This window comes from Chroicocephalus ridibundus, chromosome 1 (assembly GCF_963924245.1).
Source record: "Chroicocephalus ridibundus chromosome 1, bChrRid1.1, whole genome shotgun sequence".
Taxonomy (NCBI): Eukaryota; Metazoa; Chordata; class Aves; order Charadriiformes; family Laridae; genus Chroicocephalus; species Chroicocephalus ridibundus.
Window position 1 is genome coordinate 20,659,041 of NC_086284.1, and position 19,971 is coordinate 20,679,011.

Genomic DNA, 19,971 nt, shown 5'->3' on the forward strand with positions numbered 1-19,971 from the left:
TAGGAAGAAAATAATGATACTCAGAAGATCAGAATCACGTTGTTTGGTATGCACAATATGCAGTAATTTTGTAGACTGAATGTTATGCTAATAATTATCTTACCTTTTTTTTTTTGAAGTTTGTTTCAGGATGTGAAAAAGAGAGATTCTTCTGGAATGTCAAAACCTCTTCCTTTGAAGCTCCAGCAAAAGGCTTTTGAGAACGTTTATCTCAGGGTTCAGGAAGGAATGAGAAATCTGGTACCAACATCTAGTCATTAGTTTTGCCTGGTTTTCATTTTATGAATAAGATGACTTTTAAAATGATCATGTTTAATTTTCTGAGAACGTTAATTCTTCTGGACTTCTGATAATCTGAGGCGGTGAACCAAGGTGGTAGTTCGGAAGTTCCTTACACATCTTGTCAGCCACTGTTCTGCCCACATTAGAAGTTTTTAAACTTTTTCACTGTATGTTGCCAGCTGCTCTTCTGTATCATACCATTTGTTGTTGTGGGTTTCAGTATGGTAACGCTTAGGAATCAAAGAAAAATGGAGCCTTGATATTGTAGACAACATATAAACGGTGAATAAGAGGCAATGTAAATTCAAATTATGTGTTTATGTAATATATAGTGTCCTTAATTTTAAATTATTTATGCTCATTTATTAATTAGGAGATTGCTTTAGCAGAATACTTGTACGAGTTCTGCATTATTTCTTATCAAAGGTCAGGGATGATGCAAGTCCTGAAGATCTTTTGGACAAACAGTGTAATGGAAAAGCGGTTTTGCTGATGCTTATAACCATGGTTCTGTGCTGCAGTCCGGTCTGTGAAAAGCAAGCTCTGTTTGCTATTTGCCAGTCTGTGAAAGAGAATGGATTAGATCCTCAGCTTGTGAAAAAGGCAAGTATAAAATTCCATTTTATATTTGGGTTATAAATTAAGGTTAGGTTAAAATTGGAACGGTACGAAATGCTTTTGTCAGTATTGAAAGTTGTTAGATTTTGTAAGAGCATGACTGATGTGGGACTTAAATATCTGAATGAATTGGTAGTTATATTTAACGACCTACAGAGAAATAATGACATCATAAAAGGCAATTTCAGTGGTAAATCTTGTATGTTAAAAGCACTGATCTGAAATACAAATAGATTTTTATACGTTGAAGATTGCAGATCTCATTTTAAAAATTCTTTCTACCCAGTGGAAGTAAAATGAGTTTCCCAATGTGGAAACTATGTAAAATAAATGCAAAGTGTTGGAAGATGGTATGTGTCTTGCGGACTTTTATTTTAGAAGGGTGTACTAAAATTGCTGTTTATACTGCAACCTTTCGTGCCAACAGTCTTTTTATCCTCCCTTTCTATTTGTTGCCTCTTGTTCTTGCACACAGTCTCCACCCCACAAAATGTGTACTGGCTGTCCTTTCTTTGCGTACCACCTCATACCGAGTACTTGTAGTTCCTTGATTGCACTCTTTCGAGATACGGCAATACAAATAATAAAAAAAATTGCTTCTGCGAAATAGCAGCTGAGTTATACAGGTGTTCGTTAAAAGGCTGGGGGATAGATGGACGTGGAGCTGTAGTTTGTCAGTTTGCTGTAGTATCATGTACTCTGCATGCTATTTCTGCAATCTTATTTCATGCACAGGTTTTGAAAAAAATATCTGACATTTTTGGCTATAAAAGTATAGAAGACTTCATGACATCACATTTAGACTATTTGGTGATGGAGTGGCTGAAAATAAATGACAGTGGATATAGCCTGTCTGCTTTTCCTTATGTTCTTCTGAACTATACTAGCCTTGAGGAATTCTACAGGTATGTTTGCCATATGAAAGCGTTTATTTAGATTTGTTTACAATTATGATACAGGGCTTCGAATTCCCAAGTGTAGTAATGCATCAGGATTTTGTTGTAAGATAACATTTTGGGAGCTTTTAAAATGTATTCCAAGTGTCTTGTGTATTATATTTATGCTGGTAAGATGTTTTGTATAGTGGTAGCTAAGTAAATAATTACAAGTTTAGTTATACAGTAGAGGAATGGCATTTGCTATATTATGCTTGAGATTTAAAAAAAAATAAAATTCAAGGACGTTCTGGAAATTTATTTACTACGTGTAGGTCTTGTTATAAAGTTTTGGTTCCACACCTGGTGATTAGAAGTCAATTTGAAGATGTGAAATCACTTGCCAACAAGATTGAAAAAGACTGGAGGCAGGTTCTAGCAGACTGTTTTCCAAAGATACTTGTGAACATCCTCCCATATTTTGCCTATCAAAGCCACGGAAAGAGTGAAGTAGCAGAGCAAAGAGATACGGCTTCTAAAGTCTACGACATGCTTAAGGATGAAAACTGCTTAGGAAAACAGGTAGCTGTTTTAAATGTGTAAATTGAGTTCTATGGCATTTAATAGACGTGAAAGAAACTTCTATATATTCTGTAAAAGTGTAAACAGTTTTTAGATACAAAATTATTATTTTAATAAAGCCAAACTAGACAAATTTTATCCCAGGGTTTTCAAGTAGCTGTTTAATTAGAACCTTTTAGGCAGACAGTTGATGACCTGAAATATAATTTTTTTCAGGATGTGATAAAAATTTTTTTTTTACTATTCATTATACAGCCCTGTGTTTCCCTGTCATACATCTGTTTAAGTCAGCCTTGTTTTCCTCTTACAATATTTTGTTAATGCTTTATGAGGAGCCATCTTTCCCCAGAGGCAGACTCTGTATTCAGAACTTGTAGTAAAATTAAACATAATTTTTTTTTTTTTTCCAGGTACTGTAAAGTAAGTTTGAAAAAATGGGTTTTCTCAGAAGGAAACGAAATGTTAAATTATTTTAGCTAAAATATCTTTTTCTTATTAAAACATTATTTTTCTTCTTCTAGCAAATTGACAATTTATCTCATAATAATTTACCGGAGATTGTGGTTGAACTGTTGATGACCTTTCATGAACTACCTGATACCACAGCAGAAGCAGCAGCTCATCCAAGTAAATACGTAAGGTACGTGTTTGTAGGTTTTCTTAATGCTGAGTGTATTTGTATAATATTGTGCATTAAAATGTGCTCTTCAGGCATAAGAAGAGGTGGATGGAAGTTGAAAATTAAAGGATTTTGGTGTCATTGGTAATGATGTGTCACAGGCGTGCTTTCTCACGTAGTTATTCCCCAGTATCAGTGAGGAGAACCTCTATAATACTGCAGTTACAGAAAGAACGAACGAGCGGGCAAGAGAATGCTGTTGTACATGGGTGAGCTGGACTATGGCGATGCTAATTTAGATTAGTTCAAACTTGGATGGACTGCCCTCTCTGTAAAATTGATCAGGTTTTAATGTCTAAATTAAAGTGATTCTTCTAAAGGTCTTTAAATATTTAGAAGTCACTGAGAATTGAACTGTTTCTTAACGGTTTTTGTAATGGCAGCTCCTGCCTTCGGTAAGGAGGTTGCTTAAGCAATGGCAAATAAATGAATTCCTAATTAATATCAATATTCTAATGCCATAAATACCTTCATTTTTATGAGCTTTTCAATCTTTGGTGTTGTCCTAAATATATCACTATTTGCACGATTATATCTGGAAATAATTTGCCAGATTTCTGTGTTTAGATACAAACTATTTGGAAAACATTACACTTTCTCAAGTTATTGAAGAAGGTATTTTTATTCTAGAAATACAAAGTTGAAAGAAACCAAAGCATTTCTATGAAAACCTGCCAAAAGTTAAATGGCTGAGGATTTCAGAACTTTATAAGTTCGTTTCAGTGAGTTTATTAACAGACTGTGGTGTCTGCTTGTAACCAAAGTTTTCCTTTCTAAGAAGGGGGATGGTAAGAATAAGAGTGATGAAACTTAATGCTGCTGGTTTATTACTATCATGATGCATTTCTTTTCTTTTTGAGGTCCCAGAAAAGGTGACTTTTTTTATAATGGGGATATTCACGATTACTTTTTTCTCAAACAAATGTTCTCATAAGTACAAAAATACAGAAGCTTTATTCATGACTTACAATTAGATTTTCTTACAAAGTACCTTAGATGAGACAAATGTGTGGGTTTTTAGCAATATAATGTTTCAAAAAATAATAAAAGAATAGTAAGAAAGTACAACTTAGAAAGCTACCATAGAGGGAGAACAGACAGCTAAAAATAAGATATATGTCACTCTGCTTTTGGTGCTTCTTACTTGATGAAAGCAGGAAAGATTTCCTAGGAGTTACTTGTTTATTCAATGAGACTTGTTTTATTTAATACATGGGGTTTGATTTTTGGGAAGGAAAAAAAATATCTCTCTTCTATTCATTTAGGGAACTGGATCCTGCTCCTAATCCTCCTCATTTTCCATCTTATGTGATTAAGGCAACCTTAAACTATATTAGCAACTGTCATAAAAGCAAATTAAAAAGTCTTGTAGCAGTTCTTTCTAAAAGCCCTGTAAGTATGTAATGATGATTTTCTGTATAATATAAAATTTCTTTAATGGGTACATTTTGGTTTAATTGGACATTTTCGTCGTGTATATATGAGGAAAAAATACAACCTTAGAAACCTTTCTGTTCTTTTGTTTACCTTCTAAAACAGGAGAAGTCCTAAGTTCAGGGACACAGTAACCTTACAAAAATTATGCGCTTGAACTATTGCAAGCATTATATAATACATATAAAATAATGTATAAATAGAATTAATTTAAAGGTTGGGTAAATCTGACACAATTTAGATGCAATTTATTTCTTTCTGAAGAATGTCCTAAAAATAATTACATTTGGACAGTTTCGTCTAAAAACTATCTATGATTAAGATATTAAAGTTTGCTTCCCCTACTGACAGTGTGAAATGTTATAGTCTGTGATCAATTTTTAGACATTTGATTTTCAGTTTTTAAAGGCAAATATGAAGGCTTATAAAATTGTGCAACCCTTGCAATAAATCATAAACATATTACTGGCTTGCATTCCTTAGAAACATATATTTTCAAAGCTTTTGCTATTTTATTGCATTTTTTGTCAACAACTTACTTTGCCTATCCATAAGCAATCTAAAAATAAGAAAAAAACCTTTTTCTGGACCCTGTTTGTCGAAATCTTTTGAGTGTAAAAGTTAATATTGCCAGCCAGTGAAATAAATTGTTTAGAATGTAACACAACCTGCCTAGTATTTTAAGATAATTAGGTTTTTTTAAGTTTACAGTTTTAACAGTTACAGTCTGCATTGATATATTCTATGAAATAATGCATTTTATACATATGAACATAATGGTTTTTATTTGATGTTTCTCCTGTTGGTGGAAACTGCCATAAATGTTTGGTTTTCTGAAAAATGTGCATAGCCTTTCTCATGTGGGAGGAAAAAAAAATAAAAAAGAAAATTAGGAGGTATGGGGCTTATAGTCCTCCTTGGAGAACTGGTTTCTATACAGGTCTTTTGTTTGTTTAAACGGGTAAAAATAATAAAGCCTTTTTGTCCGTGTCCTTCAGAAAAAAAAATATATATCTATCGCTTAAGTTTTTTCTATATATAAAGCATTTCTGTATTGGCATTATGAATTAGGTTTTTACTCACAGTTTGTTCATTTTTAGGATTCATTCCAGAAAATCCTTCTAGCCCTTTGTAAGCATGCATCAGATGCAAACAACATTTACAAGAAACACAGAGTTCTTATAATTTATCACTTATTCGTTAGTCTGTTACTTAAAGAGATAAAAGATGGTTTAGGAGGAGCATGGGCTTTTGTCCTCAGAGATGTAATTTACACCCTGATTCACCACATCAATAGCAGGTAAATACAATAATTATATCTTGTTCTTCCTGTCTGTGCTCCGTTGTTCTTGTAGCCATACATTTCAGTATCATTAGTAGATGTTAATTCATTTGTAGAAATAATTGAAATTTGCTGAAAGAAAAAATTAAATTGCCTTTCTTTGATAATTTTGGAATTTAAATTTAGAGCTCTTACTAAAATTTGGAATGTGTTGTGCTCTCCTTCTATTTAAATGTTCGCTATACAGCAGAATTTTGTATCTATAATAGGCTATCAAATTGTAGACATAAGAAGCGTTGGGAGATTTTGATGACAGAAAGGGTGTTTGGGAATTTAAAGGGTGTGGGAGTAAAGTCAAATTGTGAAGTTAAGGTAAAGTAAGCACATGCCAAATAAAATGCGCTTATAGAGTTAATAAAGAGTGTTGACATTCACTTTCTCACCAGTAAATAGCCAACAAAATGAGTGAGAATCAGTACATGTTGTCTTAGCTTGTCTTCAGATGGAGTAAACTGGTACTTCAGGCTTAAGATTTAAATAGATTCTTATCTTTCATAAGGACTAGAGATATTTTCTTACTTGAAGTTTAGCTTTGGATTTCCAAGAAAGTTATTCACCTGAACGTCACAGAATCACAGAATCTTCAGAGTTGGAAGGGACCTCTAGAGATCATCTAGTCCAACTCCCCTGCTAGAGCAGGATTGCCCAGAGCACAGTACTCAGGACTGCATCCAGGCAAGTCTTGAAAATCTCCAGAGAAGGGGACTCCACAACCTCCCTGGGCAGCCTGTTCCAGTGCTGTGTCACCCTCACCGTAAAGAAGTTTTTCCGTGTATTTGAACGGAACTTCCTATGTTCCACCTTGTGCCCATTGCCCCTCGTCCTGTCACTGGGAACCATTGAAAAGAGTCTGGCACCATCCTCCTTCAACCCACCCTTTAGATACTTGAATTTAAGTATCAAGTAATTTGTCATTGAATTTAAGTGCAAATTGATTGCTTTGCTTGTTGGGAGCATTCCATGCCCTGAAATATTGAAGAGGGGTGTGGATTTTATGTTAAATGGCCTTATTATGAGACTTATTATTGTGATCAATACTGAACTGGGACGGGGGCAGTTGATGCACTGGAGGGCAAGGCTGCCTTTCAGAGGGACCTCATCTAGTTGTAGGAGCGGGAGAACAGGTACATTGTGAAGTTGAACAAAGACAACCCCGAAGTTGAGGGAAGTAGTCATTCCCTTCTGAGTCTTATGAAGCTCCAGTAGGACCACTGCATCCAGTGTGGAGCCACCCCAGCCAGGACTTGGGATGAGTTGAGTGGAAGACCCCCCAGGGGGATAAGTCAAACTGATCTAATTTCTGTTCTCCAGTTTCTGGATGGGAAGATACCTTGTAGAGAAGGTAAAGCCAGATTTTTCCTAGAAATGCACAGTGACAGGACAAGAGGTAGCACCCACCAAGTTGCAATATGGGAAATTCTAGTTGAACATAAGGGGAAAGTTTTTCGCAGTGAGAGTAGTTAAATACTGGAGCAGGTTGCTCAGAGAGGCTGTTGATTCTCCGTCAAAGGAATGTGTCAGAATTCAGCTCAATGAAACCCTGAGAACCTGATCTGACTTTGAAGCTGACCCTGCTTCAGGCAGAAGCTGGACTAGATAATCCCCAGGTGTCCTTTGTAGCCTAAATTTTTTTTATATTTTTTTAAACTAATGGTTATGTCAGAGAGAGGAGAGTTTAGAGAACATGTTTTCCACTTTCCTCCGTTTCTGTCAACAGTGTTCTGGCAAATAATAATCTAAAAGCCTTTTAGGGTTGGTTTTGTTTTTTTTTTTCTTTTTGGAATATATTTTCCTCTAAGCTTTTTACTCCATTTTTTTAAAGGAATCAGTCAAATTCTGTGTGTTTTCATTCTCATATGTTTCCTGAGCTAAATCCTTACAGCTGATTGAGTTGATAAATTTTAAAGTTTAGAAGCAATTCCTCCTATAAAGTTTACTTACATTTCCCTTTTTCCCCTATTCTTCCCTGTTGTGTAATAGGTTAATACTTGAGACAATGACAATTCGTATTTCTTTAATTTCACTTTTTTGTTTCCTGTGACAGACCTGTTATTATCAGAGACATATCCATGCGCAGCTTTTCACTCTGTTGTGATCTTCTTCATCATGTTTGCCACACAGCGATTACGTGTTGCAATGATGCTCTAGAGAGCCACCTTCATGTTATTGTAGGAACCCTAATACCTCTTGCTGTGGACCAGCCTGAGATTCAGGAACAGGTAGTTTTGAGTTGCTGCTTATTCTGTATCTCTGAGCTTTTTAGTTCATGTTTGCTGTTTAGTTAAAGCTGTATCTATACTCACGTTCAATTTTAATTCCTTTTTTCTGTGGTTTATAGATTTCTATAAAAAATATTATCTGGGATGTAATAGTTTATTTTTTTTAAATAAAAGTGTCTTTACTTTTGGTACTTCTAGTTGGACAAATATTCTGTTACGTATTTAATTCCTACAGCTTTAAACAGTGATTGAGATGTATTTTGTCATAATTGCTGAGATTACTGTATCACTTACTTTCTAATTCTCTATTTACTCAGCCTATAAAAAAAAAAAATCATATTTCTTAAAGAGCTTTAATGCTGTTGGAATGTCTTTTATGTCTGCTTTGAATCTGCTCCTTTTTCAGCCAAATTTGAAAGAGGTTTAAAACTTTCAGGGTAAGTTGAAGAAGAATTGTTACCGTAGTTGAGTAAAGACACTGAATCAGTGATAACACTAAAGGAAAGAGAGAGAGACCATAGGCATTGCTAAAATGGCAGGTGATGGCAAGCTAATCAGTACGAGCACATCGAGCAGCCAAGCAGTTACCTAGAAAGCTCTGTGGATGTTTTCACAGGAAATACGGTGAAGACCTTTGGAAGGAGAAGGTGTCTAGAAGACAAAGAGGAAATACATGCAAAGAACAGATTTCGGTTGTTCAGCTGTGTACTTAAACTTAACAAATTGTCACTAAAAGTCAATCTAGCACATAGGCCTTAAAAGGGAAATGAAGCTGTTTCTGTTGTGTTATAAGCCGCCTTTTCTGTTTGGTAATGATTTGTACGTGCATTCTGCTGGGGGTGAAAATATACTTAGATTCAGAGACTTATAATTAGTAGCCAAAGGTGAGAAGAGTATGCCTGTTGCATTTCAGTCCTCATGACTGCCTTCTGGCTTAATCTGATCCCACAGTACCCTGTACACCTTCATGTTTGCAATGTAGCCCTACGTTGTCTTCATCTTTGCTGATTCAGCTGAAATAACCTGGCAATCTTCTTAGCTTAATGATCGTGATCAGATTTATAGTATGTCTATGCAAACAGTTGCACATGCACAAGGAACTGCAAAGGCAACATGTCAGGGCATCCCTGGGCAGAAACTGTGGGGAGGGCAAAAATTTCTCTGAATTGGAAATGATATCCAATATGAAACCTTCTCAAATCATACTCCTGCAGGGAAGTCCTTCCTCTAGTGGTCACTTTTCAGTTTCTTCTTTTTATTTTTCTTTCAGCATTGAATGGAGACTAGTTAATAATTTTCAGGTAAATAAAAGTCTCCAAATAAAAACCTCATCATTTAGATTGTAGACCCCTCAAAACTGCCTGGATCGAATATCCCAATTGCATTAATTTGTAAGTAAAGAGTAAAAGCAGCTTTTTTGCAAAGTATGGTACCCCTTTAGCAAACATTTATTCAAGTAGTAGAACTGTTATAAAACAAATTCTGCCAGAGGTCAGTGATTTGGGCAATAAATTATGATATTTAGACATTTGTCCAGATTTCAAATTACTGACACTTTAGTTAGTAAGAATAGTGAAGTTCTAATATCATCAAAAGGACTGCTTGTGCGTACTGTGTTGCTAAATCAATATTCTAGTGATTGTGTTGACCAGTATTTGAAATCACCTTCATCAAAAGACAGGATCAAACTGCAGCCTGTGATAAGAAAAGCTTGAAAGTCTGTTTGGGAGGGGGAGTATCAAAAACACCTCACCATTTCAGAATATAGCTGTGATTTTCCCATCTCTAAACATTTTATAATTTTTAACACTCTAAATAAGTTATCTTACCATTTTTTTTTTTATTCAGGTCTCAATTTAGTGGGACTTGGAGAAATACAAACTTTATAACCTGAATAAGAAATAAGGCTTAAAAATGTTTATCTGTATTTTTTGGTTTTCATTTACTTTTTATGTTCAGGTCCTAGGCTTGTTGAAGTATCTGGTGATAGATAACAAGGATAATGAAAATCTGAATCATGCAATCAAATGCTTAGATCCCTTTCCTGAATATCCTGCTTTTAAAGATTTGCGAGCAGCTCAGCAGAAAATAAAATACAGTGAAGGACCATATTCTCTTTTGGAGGTAATTATATTTTAAAATCTATCTCATGACATAGTGGTTTGTGTAACGTAAACTTTAAAAAGAAAAACAATTTTCTAGCGATAGGTATAGTTGAGAAAGCTTTAAATTAGGCATGTGGATTCTTTTTATTGACAGTTTCAGACACTGAGATATTTGTAGGCCTCCATTCTTATTTTGCTTCTATTAATATCCACATTGTGGACTGCTGAGAGCCGCTTCTTTACTTGAAGCCTTTATTTGTATGCTGTGTGTGCTTAATACAAAGTGTTGTTTTGCAGGAAATTAATCACTTTCTCTCAGTTGGTGTTTGTGATTCACTGCCCTTAACACGACTTGAAGGACTGTATGATTTACGCAAACAATTGGAACAATACAAAGATCAGATGAAGGATCTCCTGAAAAATTTCCAGGGTACTGACCTCTAATTATGTATTTTATTTCTTTTGTATCTGGTTTTAGGTGTGTAGCGATGTAACTAATTTGACACTGGATGTTTTATTTTGTGTCTTGTTTTTTGTATGTTTAACAATGTAACCTTATTATAATTTCACATGCAGAGCAGAATTGCATTTATTATTTAAGCAAAATATGAAGTATCTTTATCAGAGTGTATTATAAATATTATATGAGGTGTTATATGGCAGAGAGGATAAAATGCCCTTCTAGCTTTTGGCATGGGGCACTTGTGATTGTGAATGTCCAGGATAACATATGAGTATGTTGCTTTATGGCTGCATAATGAGTTTTCTTGTATATGAATCTCCCTAAATCTTTTAAATGTAATGAAGCTATATTTTATTAATGACTTAACAAGTTAGAAAGTAAAGCTCACAGAAGTTTTAAAACGGTAGGATTTAGTTTAGTTGAACCTTGCCACATCCCAGCATTCTGTTTCAGCCCTCAGTCCAGACCCAGTTCCTTCCTATTTTGGTTTTCAGATGCTTGTGCCATTTCACTTTTCTCCTCTATGTGAAGTCTTCATCAGCTTGTGTGCATGGCTGGAAGAAAAAAATAGCTGATGTAATTCATTGTAAATAAGTACAAAGTAAAATTTGGGGAAGAATAGTAGTCTGGCGTAAGGCCATGGTGTAAGTGCATTATGTCTCCACATCTCGAATATCATTTACAATTTTAGTCTCAAAATTCTGCTTGAAAAGAGAGTTAGTAAAAGGGCAACAAACTTGTGTGGAACAGCTTTCATCAGAGAAGAGCCTTGGGAGCCTGGAAAAGAGATTGAATAGGAATACGGAGAGGTGTATGAACTGATGAATGGTTTGAGGAAGCTGAGTAGGGAGCACTTACCACTTTTATAACAGCACAAGAACAGATTAAATTATCTGGCAGCAGTTATACAAGAGAAACCACATATTTTTTTCAAAGAAAATATATACAGCATGGAACGTACAGCCTCTTGCTGTGGAGATCAGAAGCATAGTGGACTTTAAAAGGAGTTAGACATACCTCACGGAGATCATTAGGTATGACGCTCTGCTCAGAAATCCCCGATCTGCTGACTGGCGAAGCCTGAGAGGAAATACTCTTGCTCTGTTGGAGGCAGGCGAGCAAGCTTGATGGGCCTGTTGCCTTGATTTTGCCTTATACTAGAAGTCTATTAAGCACTTAGAGAGAACTTTATTAGTAGTGTTATTGTAGGTTTTAAAAAGAAGTAAAAAATCAGTTACTGATAAATATTTTTAGCATACTATAAAACTGTATTCTGAAAGATAACATTAAGAAATAACTACTGCAGTTTGGCCGCATGCGTATTCATTTTTATAAAATGTCAACAAACATAAAGCCTGATTCCAGGTTTCCATCCCAGTCAACAGGGCAGCAGGATATTTTTTTTTAAAGAAAATACTGCTTTTATTTTTTTACATTGGTAAGTCATATTTTTTCCTAGACCTTGTTTCTGGAAATGACAAAACAGTTTTGTTTGGAATGTTTATTTAAAAAAAAGACCTCAGGCAGGCATCAAATATGTAAGGAAATATCCATCTCAAAAGTTTATAATTTGGCAAAGTTAATTAGGCAACTGAAAGCTAGTCAAATTCTGTGGAATTCCTGGTAGAAAACCTTATGTTGAGATATTCCTTGGATTCCAGTTTAGAACAGAGTGATGATATTAGATTAAGCGCTGTCATTGGAGTCACATAGTACGATTACACTGTTTTAAATAACATTCTTACACTAACTTATGCTAATATTTCATGTATTTAATTATAATTTCTACATCAAAACACTGAAAATAGTAACAGTGTATTCTAGTTTTGGGGATTCTTTGGCATGGTCAAATGGATAGACATTTTTTCAAGACTTGATGAATAAGAAAAATGAATACATTTTTAATGTACTGTTTAGTACCAGCTTGCTTTAACATTAATAATGCATGTTCACATTACTAAAGCAGTATTTTCTTCTAATGTCTTCACATTACAAATACACAATGACATTTTGGGTTGTTTTTTTTTCTTTCTGAATGACAGAAAAGCCTGAAGATTCTGTAGTAGTGAAGTTGGTGGTGAGCTTACTGCAGCTGTCCAAGATGGCAGTTAACCGCAGAGGTGAAAAAGCAGTGCTGGGTAAGTTAATTAGTCCCACAGGCGTCCTGGGGCTGTCATTGCAAACCCCAGGTCGGAACCTTTGCCATGCTCAGTGTTACTTCCCACTGCTATTTGCATTTCCTGCCAGAGGGAGCCATCAGGAATGTTAAAATGAGGGATACATCTTCTTTTCAGTCACTGTATTTTACGGCTTTGGCTAATAACTTGTCATCAGTTTAGACCCTGGTCTCTTCTTTAGAGTCATCTGCTGTTACATGCATCACTTTATTAGGTTGCAAAATAGTAAGAAAAATCAAAGAGAACTTATCTGAAAATTTGAAAGGTATGCCTTAGTGGAAATTAAAATATTTGTTCTCCATCTTAAAGCCTCTTCTGTATTATTAAAATTATTCTCGCCATTTACATTGAGCGCCTGATTAATGTCTGATCCAAAGCTAAAATCCAGATCTTCTCTTCCCCAAATGGGGAGTAACTCCGTGAAGGTGATGTTTACTGAAATCAGCTGTCTAAACTAGACAGAAACATGAGTAATGAGCACATTTGCCTTAATAAATTTTTCGTCTAAAAGACTAATAATTACAAACACTGAGCAATTGAAGCTCACATTGACTTCAGTATGATACCTCCTTCAGCACCTCTGCAAGCTGTAAGTTTCAGCCTTTTCTGCATTGTGTTTCCGTAGATAATTTGTTAAATTTAGTTCAAAACACAACCTGTATATCTCAGTCTGTTCTTTATTTGCTCTGGTGGTTAAAACAACATTGCAGAAAATTGAAACACATGTGCCCAGTATGAAGGAAAGAGCAGGGAAATAGATTTGGGGTTCTTTCTGACAAACATTAACATCCTTTTATTAAAACTATTTTCAAGGTCCATTTTGTTCTTTTGTTTCTTGTATGTGGTCATGTGTTTTTTATAAAATATTTTTTCTGGAAAGCAAATGAGGAACACATTGATACATCCTTTTGTCTAAAATGTAGTTTAATTTCTACTGAGTTTACAGGCCACTGTTTGTGCCCGCAGGCCACTGTTTGTGTTTATCGTACCCTTAGGGAATGCAAATGAGCGTTTCTTAGTGGCTGTGGTTCTGACCTTTTGCACTTAGCTGTTTCTGACACAAGCAAAAAGAAAATCCATATCTAATTTAAACTGCAAAATCCAGAGCCATAGGCAGCGGAAAAAATTGAGTTAGAAAGCATAACTGTATTATTTATGAGTCTAAAGCTGCAAGATTTGTGTACATGTAATTTTAATCATAAAGCTTCTCAAGTGATTATTTTTAAATGTTTACAGCTTTTTACCCCGTAATAATCTCAGTTCTAAAAGTAGTTTGTATTAATTGTAACTTTTTAGTTTGAGACCTTGTTTTAGTGCGATAAGACTATAAAATTGCCTGCATTTGCAGAGGCTGTTGGAGGTTGCTTGGGAGAAATAGGTCCCATGGATTTCTCCACCATAGCTCTTCAGCGTGCTGAAAATGCACTGGATTCTAAAGCAGTGGACTTACTTGAAGATAGAAAACTTCAGTGGGTCTTCATAATGTTAACTCAAATAAATACTGCTTTAACAGATAATTGGTGAGTATACTTATTTATTTAATTTAATTAGTTCAAAGCTTAATACGAGCCATTAAGTTGTACGTTGTTCAAATCACCCGAGTAACATTCTGAAAGTGTTATTAACACCTGTTAATGTCCAACCGTTACTTATCTTATACTCAGATTACTTATCCAGTCAAGCTTACATGTTGCCTAGAAATCCTCTAGTTGGACTGGAGCCAGAGAATCTCTTCTGTGCTGTGGAGGATAGCAGTGCTGTGGAGTAAATACCGAGGCTTTGCTTTATAACAAAATATGCAATGGCATATCCTAGTCCAAAATTTTCTGATTCGACGCACGTGTTGTTAGATGGTGGAATTATTTGTCCTGCGTTAAGGTGATTTTGAAAATAAAACATCTGAATGAAATGAATAATAACACTGTTGTATATGTTATTCTTTCAGTATTGATGTTAGAGCTGCTGCTGTTTCCTGTTTGAAAAACATATTAGCCACCAAGTCTGGCAGTGAATTTTGGGAAGTTTATAAAAATAAAGCTGATCCCATGTTAATCTATCTACAGCCCTTCAGAACGTCTAGGAAAAAGGTATTTCTTCTGATAGTTAATATTTCATATGTTTTAGTCTGTGCAGATTGCAGTGTGCTTTTTTAAATGCCGTAGAATTTGTTTATATTTACAATATATATATTTTCCTTCTAGTTTTTTGTAGTACCTGCTAATGATACAGAAGCTCCTTTAGAAACTTTGGATGACACAAACCTGTGGATTCCTCTGGGAGAAAGTCACGAGACTTGGATCAAGCACCTGACTAGTTCAATACTGGACAGTGGAGGTGTGCAAAATGAAGTTCTCCAGTTAATGAAGCCACTATGTGAGGTGAGCTAAATTATACATATGTATATATGCATATGTATGTGCGCTGTGGTGCACAAAAGTATATGATTACTCATCTTGATAGCAAATAGTAATTTCTGCTATTAAGTTACTACTTTTTCTTAACAGTAATTCAGATCCTTCGTAGTCAGATATTGCAGATACCCATAAAATACACTCTTGAAATACAAGAGATAATTGTAAACATAGATGAACTTTATATGACTACTTTAACTGAATGCCAGCATAGCCCTATTGAGTGGTTTACGTTTTTCATATTACATGTTCTTTCTCAAGCATTGCATGTTTGTTTGAGTAGTTGTCAGTTTGGTTATAACCTGAGAAAGAAAGGCTTTTGGTTGTTTTTCTTAGCAGCTGCTGTGCATGATTGTTTTCTAGGTGAAAACAGACTTGTGTCAAACTTTGCTTCCATACCTGATTCATGATATCCTCCTTCATGACCCAGATGAATCTTGGAGAAATCTTTTGTCAGTTCATATCCAGAAGTTTTTTACAGCCTGTTGCAGATTTGCCTCATCTAGTAGATCTACTACACCTCCAAATTCTGATTCAGGTAATGTCACAATATTTTTGTTTCAGCTGAAAGATTCTGGTTGTGAAAAAATTATCTTCTGACATCAAACGTATGATGCACACTTGTAGGCAGACAGAATTTTAGAAGCTTCTGCCCAATTGTTTGATCTTTTTCAGTGGAGGTATACCATTAATTTTGAAGCTGTTCATTGACAGCACCCAAGTAGTTTCTTCTATATAGCTTCTTTCCTTATTCACAAGTGGATAATGTTTATTACTTGCTGAATTTAGATATGACCCAATGTTGTCTGTGGCAAGGCTGAATCTTGGACTGTCTCTTAAAATGACTAATTGGCAGTTAAATTCCTCTCTTACTCAAACAAGAGTGATTAGAGGCAGTTTTCACCTGGATTTTCCCTTTGGGAGAAAGACTAACCCTTGCTGTAGCTTCTGCCTCGTGTTCATAATGGTCTCCCTATACATTCAAAAAACCTGTTCCATTCCAGCAGGATGAAAGGAAGTTGTAACCGAAAGAACTGCAGCAGATTATGAGCAATGCAGTAAAGTTCACTGAAAACAAAGTATCTTCTAATCAAGCTGGCTGGTGTCCTTTCCAATGAGATTGTGGTTGAAGTTAGCATAAATCTGTGTAAACAATAAGGTCTTTGTTATCAGACTATGTGAATGGTACATGCACTTATTTTTCAAGAGCTGAAATAATGTATTTCTTTTATTGGTGCATGTCCCTTACTTAACACAAATAACAGCAACTTCAGGTTAATACTTTTTTGTGCAGTAGCTACTCTGCTATGTCTTCCAACTCCCTTCTTCAGTGACAAATCACCAAAGGAATGAGTCTGTACCATGTCTTGCAGTCTATTTACAGGCAAGCCATGCAAGCTTCAGGTTGCCAGAGAGGTAAAGGAACACTTAGTGTTGCAGTTTCTGCTAAGAGTGGTGTAAACAAGCCTAATGATAGTAGGAGTATTTTAAGGTACATTTCATAGATGCTGGCTAGCCTGGCCAGAAAGACTGGAGCAGTATTCTTTCACGTTTTTGAAGTCAGGTAACAAGCTGTTCCCACGGTCCAGATATTTTTATTATTGTTTTACTTCGTGAGATAGAAAAGGATTAACAATTTCCTATTTCCTTCCTGTAAGCAGCCAGGGAAACCGCTGCACAGATTTATGCTCAGATGTGCAGAGTCACCCAAAATGTTCTACGAAAAATACGAAGGGATTTTTCTAAGTTTTGTAAGCTTGCAGTTAGTTCAGTGACACCAGTGAGCAAATCATAGAGGCTTCTTCAAACGTTGTGATTCTATGCAAGGGATCTTACTGAGGTAATAAGAGCAAAATAAAGGACATGTAAAAGCTTTAAATGGTGTTCTTCAGATTAAAAACTGTCTTGGTACCAAAAGAAATAACGGAAGTAGCACACAGCTCGTTGTCTATGTAGTTGATTACAGATAAACTGGAGGTGCAGTAGCCAACAGAGCAAAGATATGTTACTTCCAAAGCTAGAATTATAGAAGGTCAGCAGTATTCTAAACATCTGGTGACTAACAGTTTCTTCAAGGAGAAACTCTTACCTATCAAAACAAGGAGAAAAAAACTTCCTAGAAAACCAATATGTATTTCATTCCAATCCATCAGGATCCAAACTGTGGCAAAGACCAAGGAGTTAGACATGAGCGAGTTGAGTGCTTCTGAACAAGAGTCTTCTTGTTGATCTATTTTGACATGCAAGTTCTAGGTATTGCCTGTTAATCTTGGCAATTTAAAGCGTAAATAGTGTGAACATGATGCCAATCACTGCTCTGCCTGAGAAACCAAACCTAATTGTAAACTGCCAACTGCTTGACAAGAGTCAAACCCACCAAACTGAAAATGAGGAATATTTTGGACTTAGCGCCTGTCAGTCTGTCCAGAGTTATATGTCAGCTGAATCCATTATTTTGCAGAAGAGGTGAAATTTTTTGTTGAACGAATCTGTCATGTTCAATTATTCTCCTTAGAATTTAGAATTTCTATCTGATGCCATGAAAAAACAGGACACCATTTTCATTTTCTGTCTGTAAGCTTCTTGTTAGCAAGTGACCATGAACAACATGCTGACATCTTATAGTTACCATTACAGTCATTTGGTCTGTTGAACAACTTTTTTCAAAAAAGAATAACTTTTTTCTTCCGATTTTGGCCAGTGCCTTTTCCTTCCCCTGACTCGTTAATACTTTCTGGTACCCAGATATAATTCATAGAATGGTTTGGGTTGGAAAGGACCTTAAAGATCGTCTAGTCCAAATTTTTTTCATTCAGAAATTTTCAGTTATTCATCTGATCACATTATGAAATAGGAAGCAGTAATCTCTTTGGGGCATTGACTCTGCAGTGCTAACAGAATGGACCTTGCCTGTGAGACGCTGTCTACATTTGCAAGTAATGCAGCAGCACATGGGGATGGATCTGGCGAGAAAAATGTCATGGTGTGTTAGGAACTGAGAGATGTCTCTACTGTATGTCTTTTGAAAGTTTAGCATTTGGGAGATGACTTATAAAGAAGGAGTTGGTATTTCTTCTATAAGGTCTGTGGTAGCAGTGGAAAGTAAGCATTGTTCATTTCTGTTGGAGCACACGAAATGCTCAGATACTTCTTTTTTTACGTGGCTTCTGCTTTCTCTAGGGGAAATTTCTAGTTCTGCATCTTACTGTGGTGTAGTAGTAATCAAACCTTTGCTTATGCTTTTCCTATTTCTTGCTTCTTGTAACTTATAAATTAAAAATGTCGAGAAAAATGAAAAAATTATTAACCCAATGACCAGAACACAATATAGCCATCTGATTTATTTTTTTTTTTAAATCCAGAAGCAAGGCATTGAAATATAAATTCTTAAAAAGTATGTGTCTGTGTGTGGTAGACAGTGGTTTTTGTATAAGCATACATGCTCTATAAAATCTACATTAAAGCTACTAATAAGTATTTCTGTGGCTTTGGAATAAGTTTATATGGCTCAGTCCTAAGAGACGAGGTCTGTTTTGGAGCTTTGTGCAATGACATTGGATCATCTCTGAATTCTATAAGAAGAAAAAAAATCCACAAATTATTAATAGAAAGATAATTTGATAAAGAAAATTGTGGTATGAGCTACTGTAATGTCACTGACATCATATAACGAGGGGAAATACGTTTTGTGACAAACTATTTAACTTTGGAAATGCTGTCCAAGCCAGTTTTTAGTTATTTTCTCAAGTACAAAATACACCTTTTTATTTTGTAAGTGGATATGTTATGACAAAAGTTCATTATATTCTTTCTTTTGAAATATACAACCCAGAGCAAGAAACCCAGAATTTTAGAAGTTTGGATAAAGTATCTCGACGAGCCATGCTTGCTGTTGTTGATTACTTAAGAAGACAAAAGAGGTGAATTGTAGCTTTGCAAAATGTTACTTTAATTTAATTATGACTTTCTAAGATGTGTTGATGCTCTAGATTAAGGAAGAAGGATGTGGTGGTGGAGGACATGTCAGTTAAAAGAATGAAGATACAGTAGTGACCTTGCATTTGTTACAGAAGTGATATGGCTAGCCTTACGGGGTTCTAGCCATGCTGAAGGAGTTTTCTAAAATCTTTTTGTCTGATAAACTTTTTGTGGTATGGATTTTGAGGGGGGGGGCCTAAAATAAAATTAGCCTTTGGAAGGCTTTATAGGTAGATTGGATTTATTTTGTTTAATGTGAGAGAGAAGGTCTGTTACAGCAATATTAAAGTCTTTATTTAATCAGATCTGTTTCAGGTACAGTTTTTGATGACAGCTTCTGGCTAAAGCTGAATTATCTGGAGGTTGCTATAGCAGCACAGTCTTGTGCTGCTCACTTCACAGCCTTGCTCTACACAGAAATCTACGCAGACAAGATAAATATAGACAAACAGCAAGAAAGGTACAAGACTTGAGGAATGCAGTTTATTGACGTTTCTGGTAAAATGGATCACATTTTGTGTGACCCAGTAGTGTTTTGTTATGTGAAAAGTCAAGGAAACATTAAAAAAATTCCTTAGGTGTGTGTATTGTCCTGGAAGGTATTTCTGCCAGTCCTTGAATGTGAGCCCAAGCTTGCTAGTTTGCTAGCTGGGACACACTTAAAATAGTGTCATTTTGACTTCTAACCAGGAAGTTTTCTTAGTAGTGTGTGTTCTGGAGAAACTTCACCAGGGTTCGTGCTTCTGCATACTAAAACGTATTGAATCTCACTTTCTAAATTGAACATTTTTGAGATTCTGCTTCTC

At 35.4% G+C, this 19,971-nt stretch overlaps 1 protein-coding gene across 3 annotated transcripts in view; it reads left to right on the forward strand.

Annotated features, from left to right (window-relative positions):
• ATM (ATM serine/threonine kinase) overlaps nt 1–19,971 on the forward strand; it is a 75,397-nt gene that overhangs the window by 27,059 nt on the left and 28,367 nt on the right. For all 3 annotated transcript variants that reach the window (XM_063330444.1, XM_063330435.1, XM_063330452.1), the window contains exons 23-39: nt 120–240; nt 709–885; nt 1,636–1,805; nt 2,111–2,357; nt 2,879–2,997; nt 4,302–4,428; nt 5,571–5,770; nt 7,857–8,031; nt 9,991–10,155; nt 10,434–10,566; nt 12,642–12,737; nt 14,125–14,296; nt 14,722–14,863; nt 14,978–15,154; nt 15,551–15,725; nt 19,020–19,107; nt 19,470–19,625. In XM_063330444.1, coding sequence (XP_063186514.1) covers nt 120–240; nt 709–885; nt 1,636–1,805; nt 2,111–2,357; nt 2,879–2,997; nt 4,302–4,428; nt 5,571–5,770; nt 7,857–8,031; nt 9,991–10,155; nt 10,434–10,566; nt 12,642–12,737; nt 14,125–14,296; nt 14,722–14,863; nt 14,978–15,154; nt 15,551–15,725; nt 19,020–19,107; nt 19,470–19,625 — 2,640 coding nt within the window. The remainder of the gene's footprint in view (nt 1–119; nt 241–708; nt 886–1,635; nt 1,806–2,110; nt 2,358–2,878; nt 2,998–4,301; nt 4,429–5,570; nt 5,771–7,856; nt 8,032–9,990; nt 10,156–10,433; nt 10,567–12,641; nt 12,738–14,124; nt 14,297–14,721; nt 14,864–14,977; nt 15,155–15,550; nt 15,726–19,019; nt 19,108–19,469; nt 19,626–19,971) is intronic.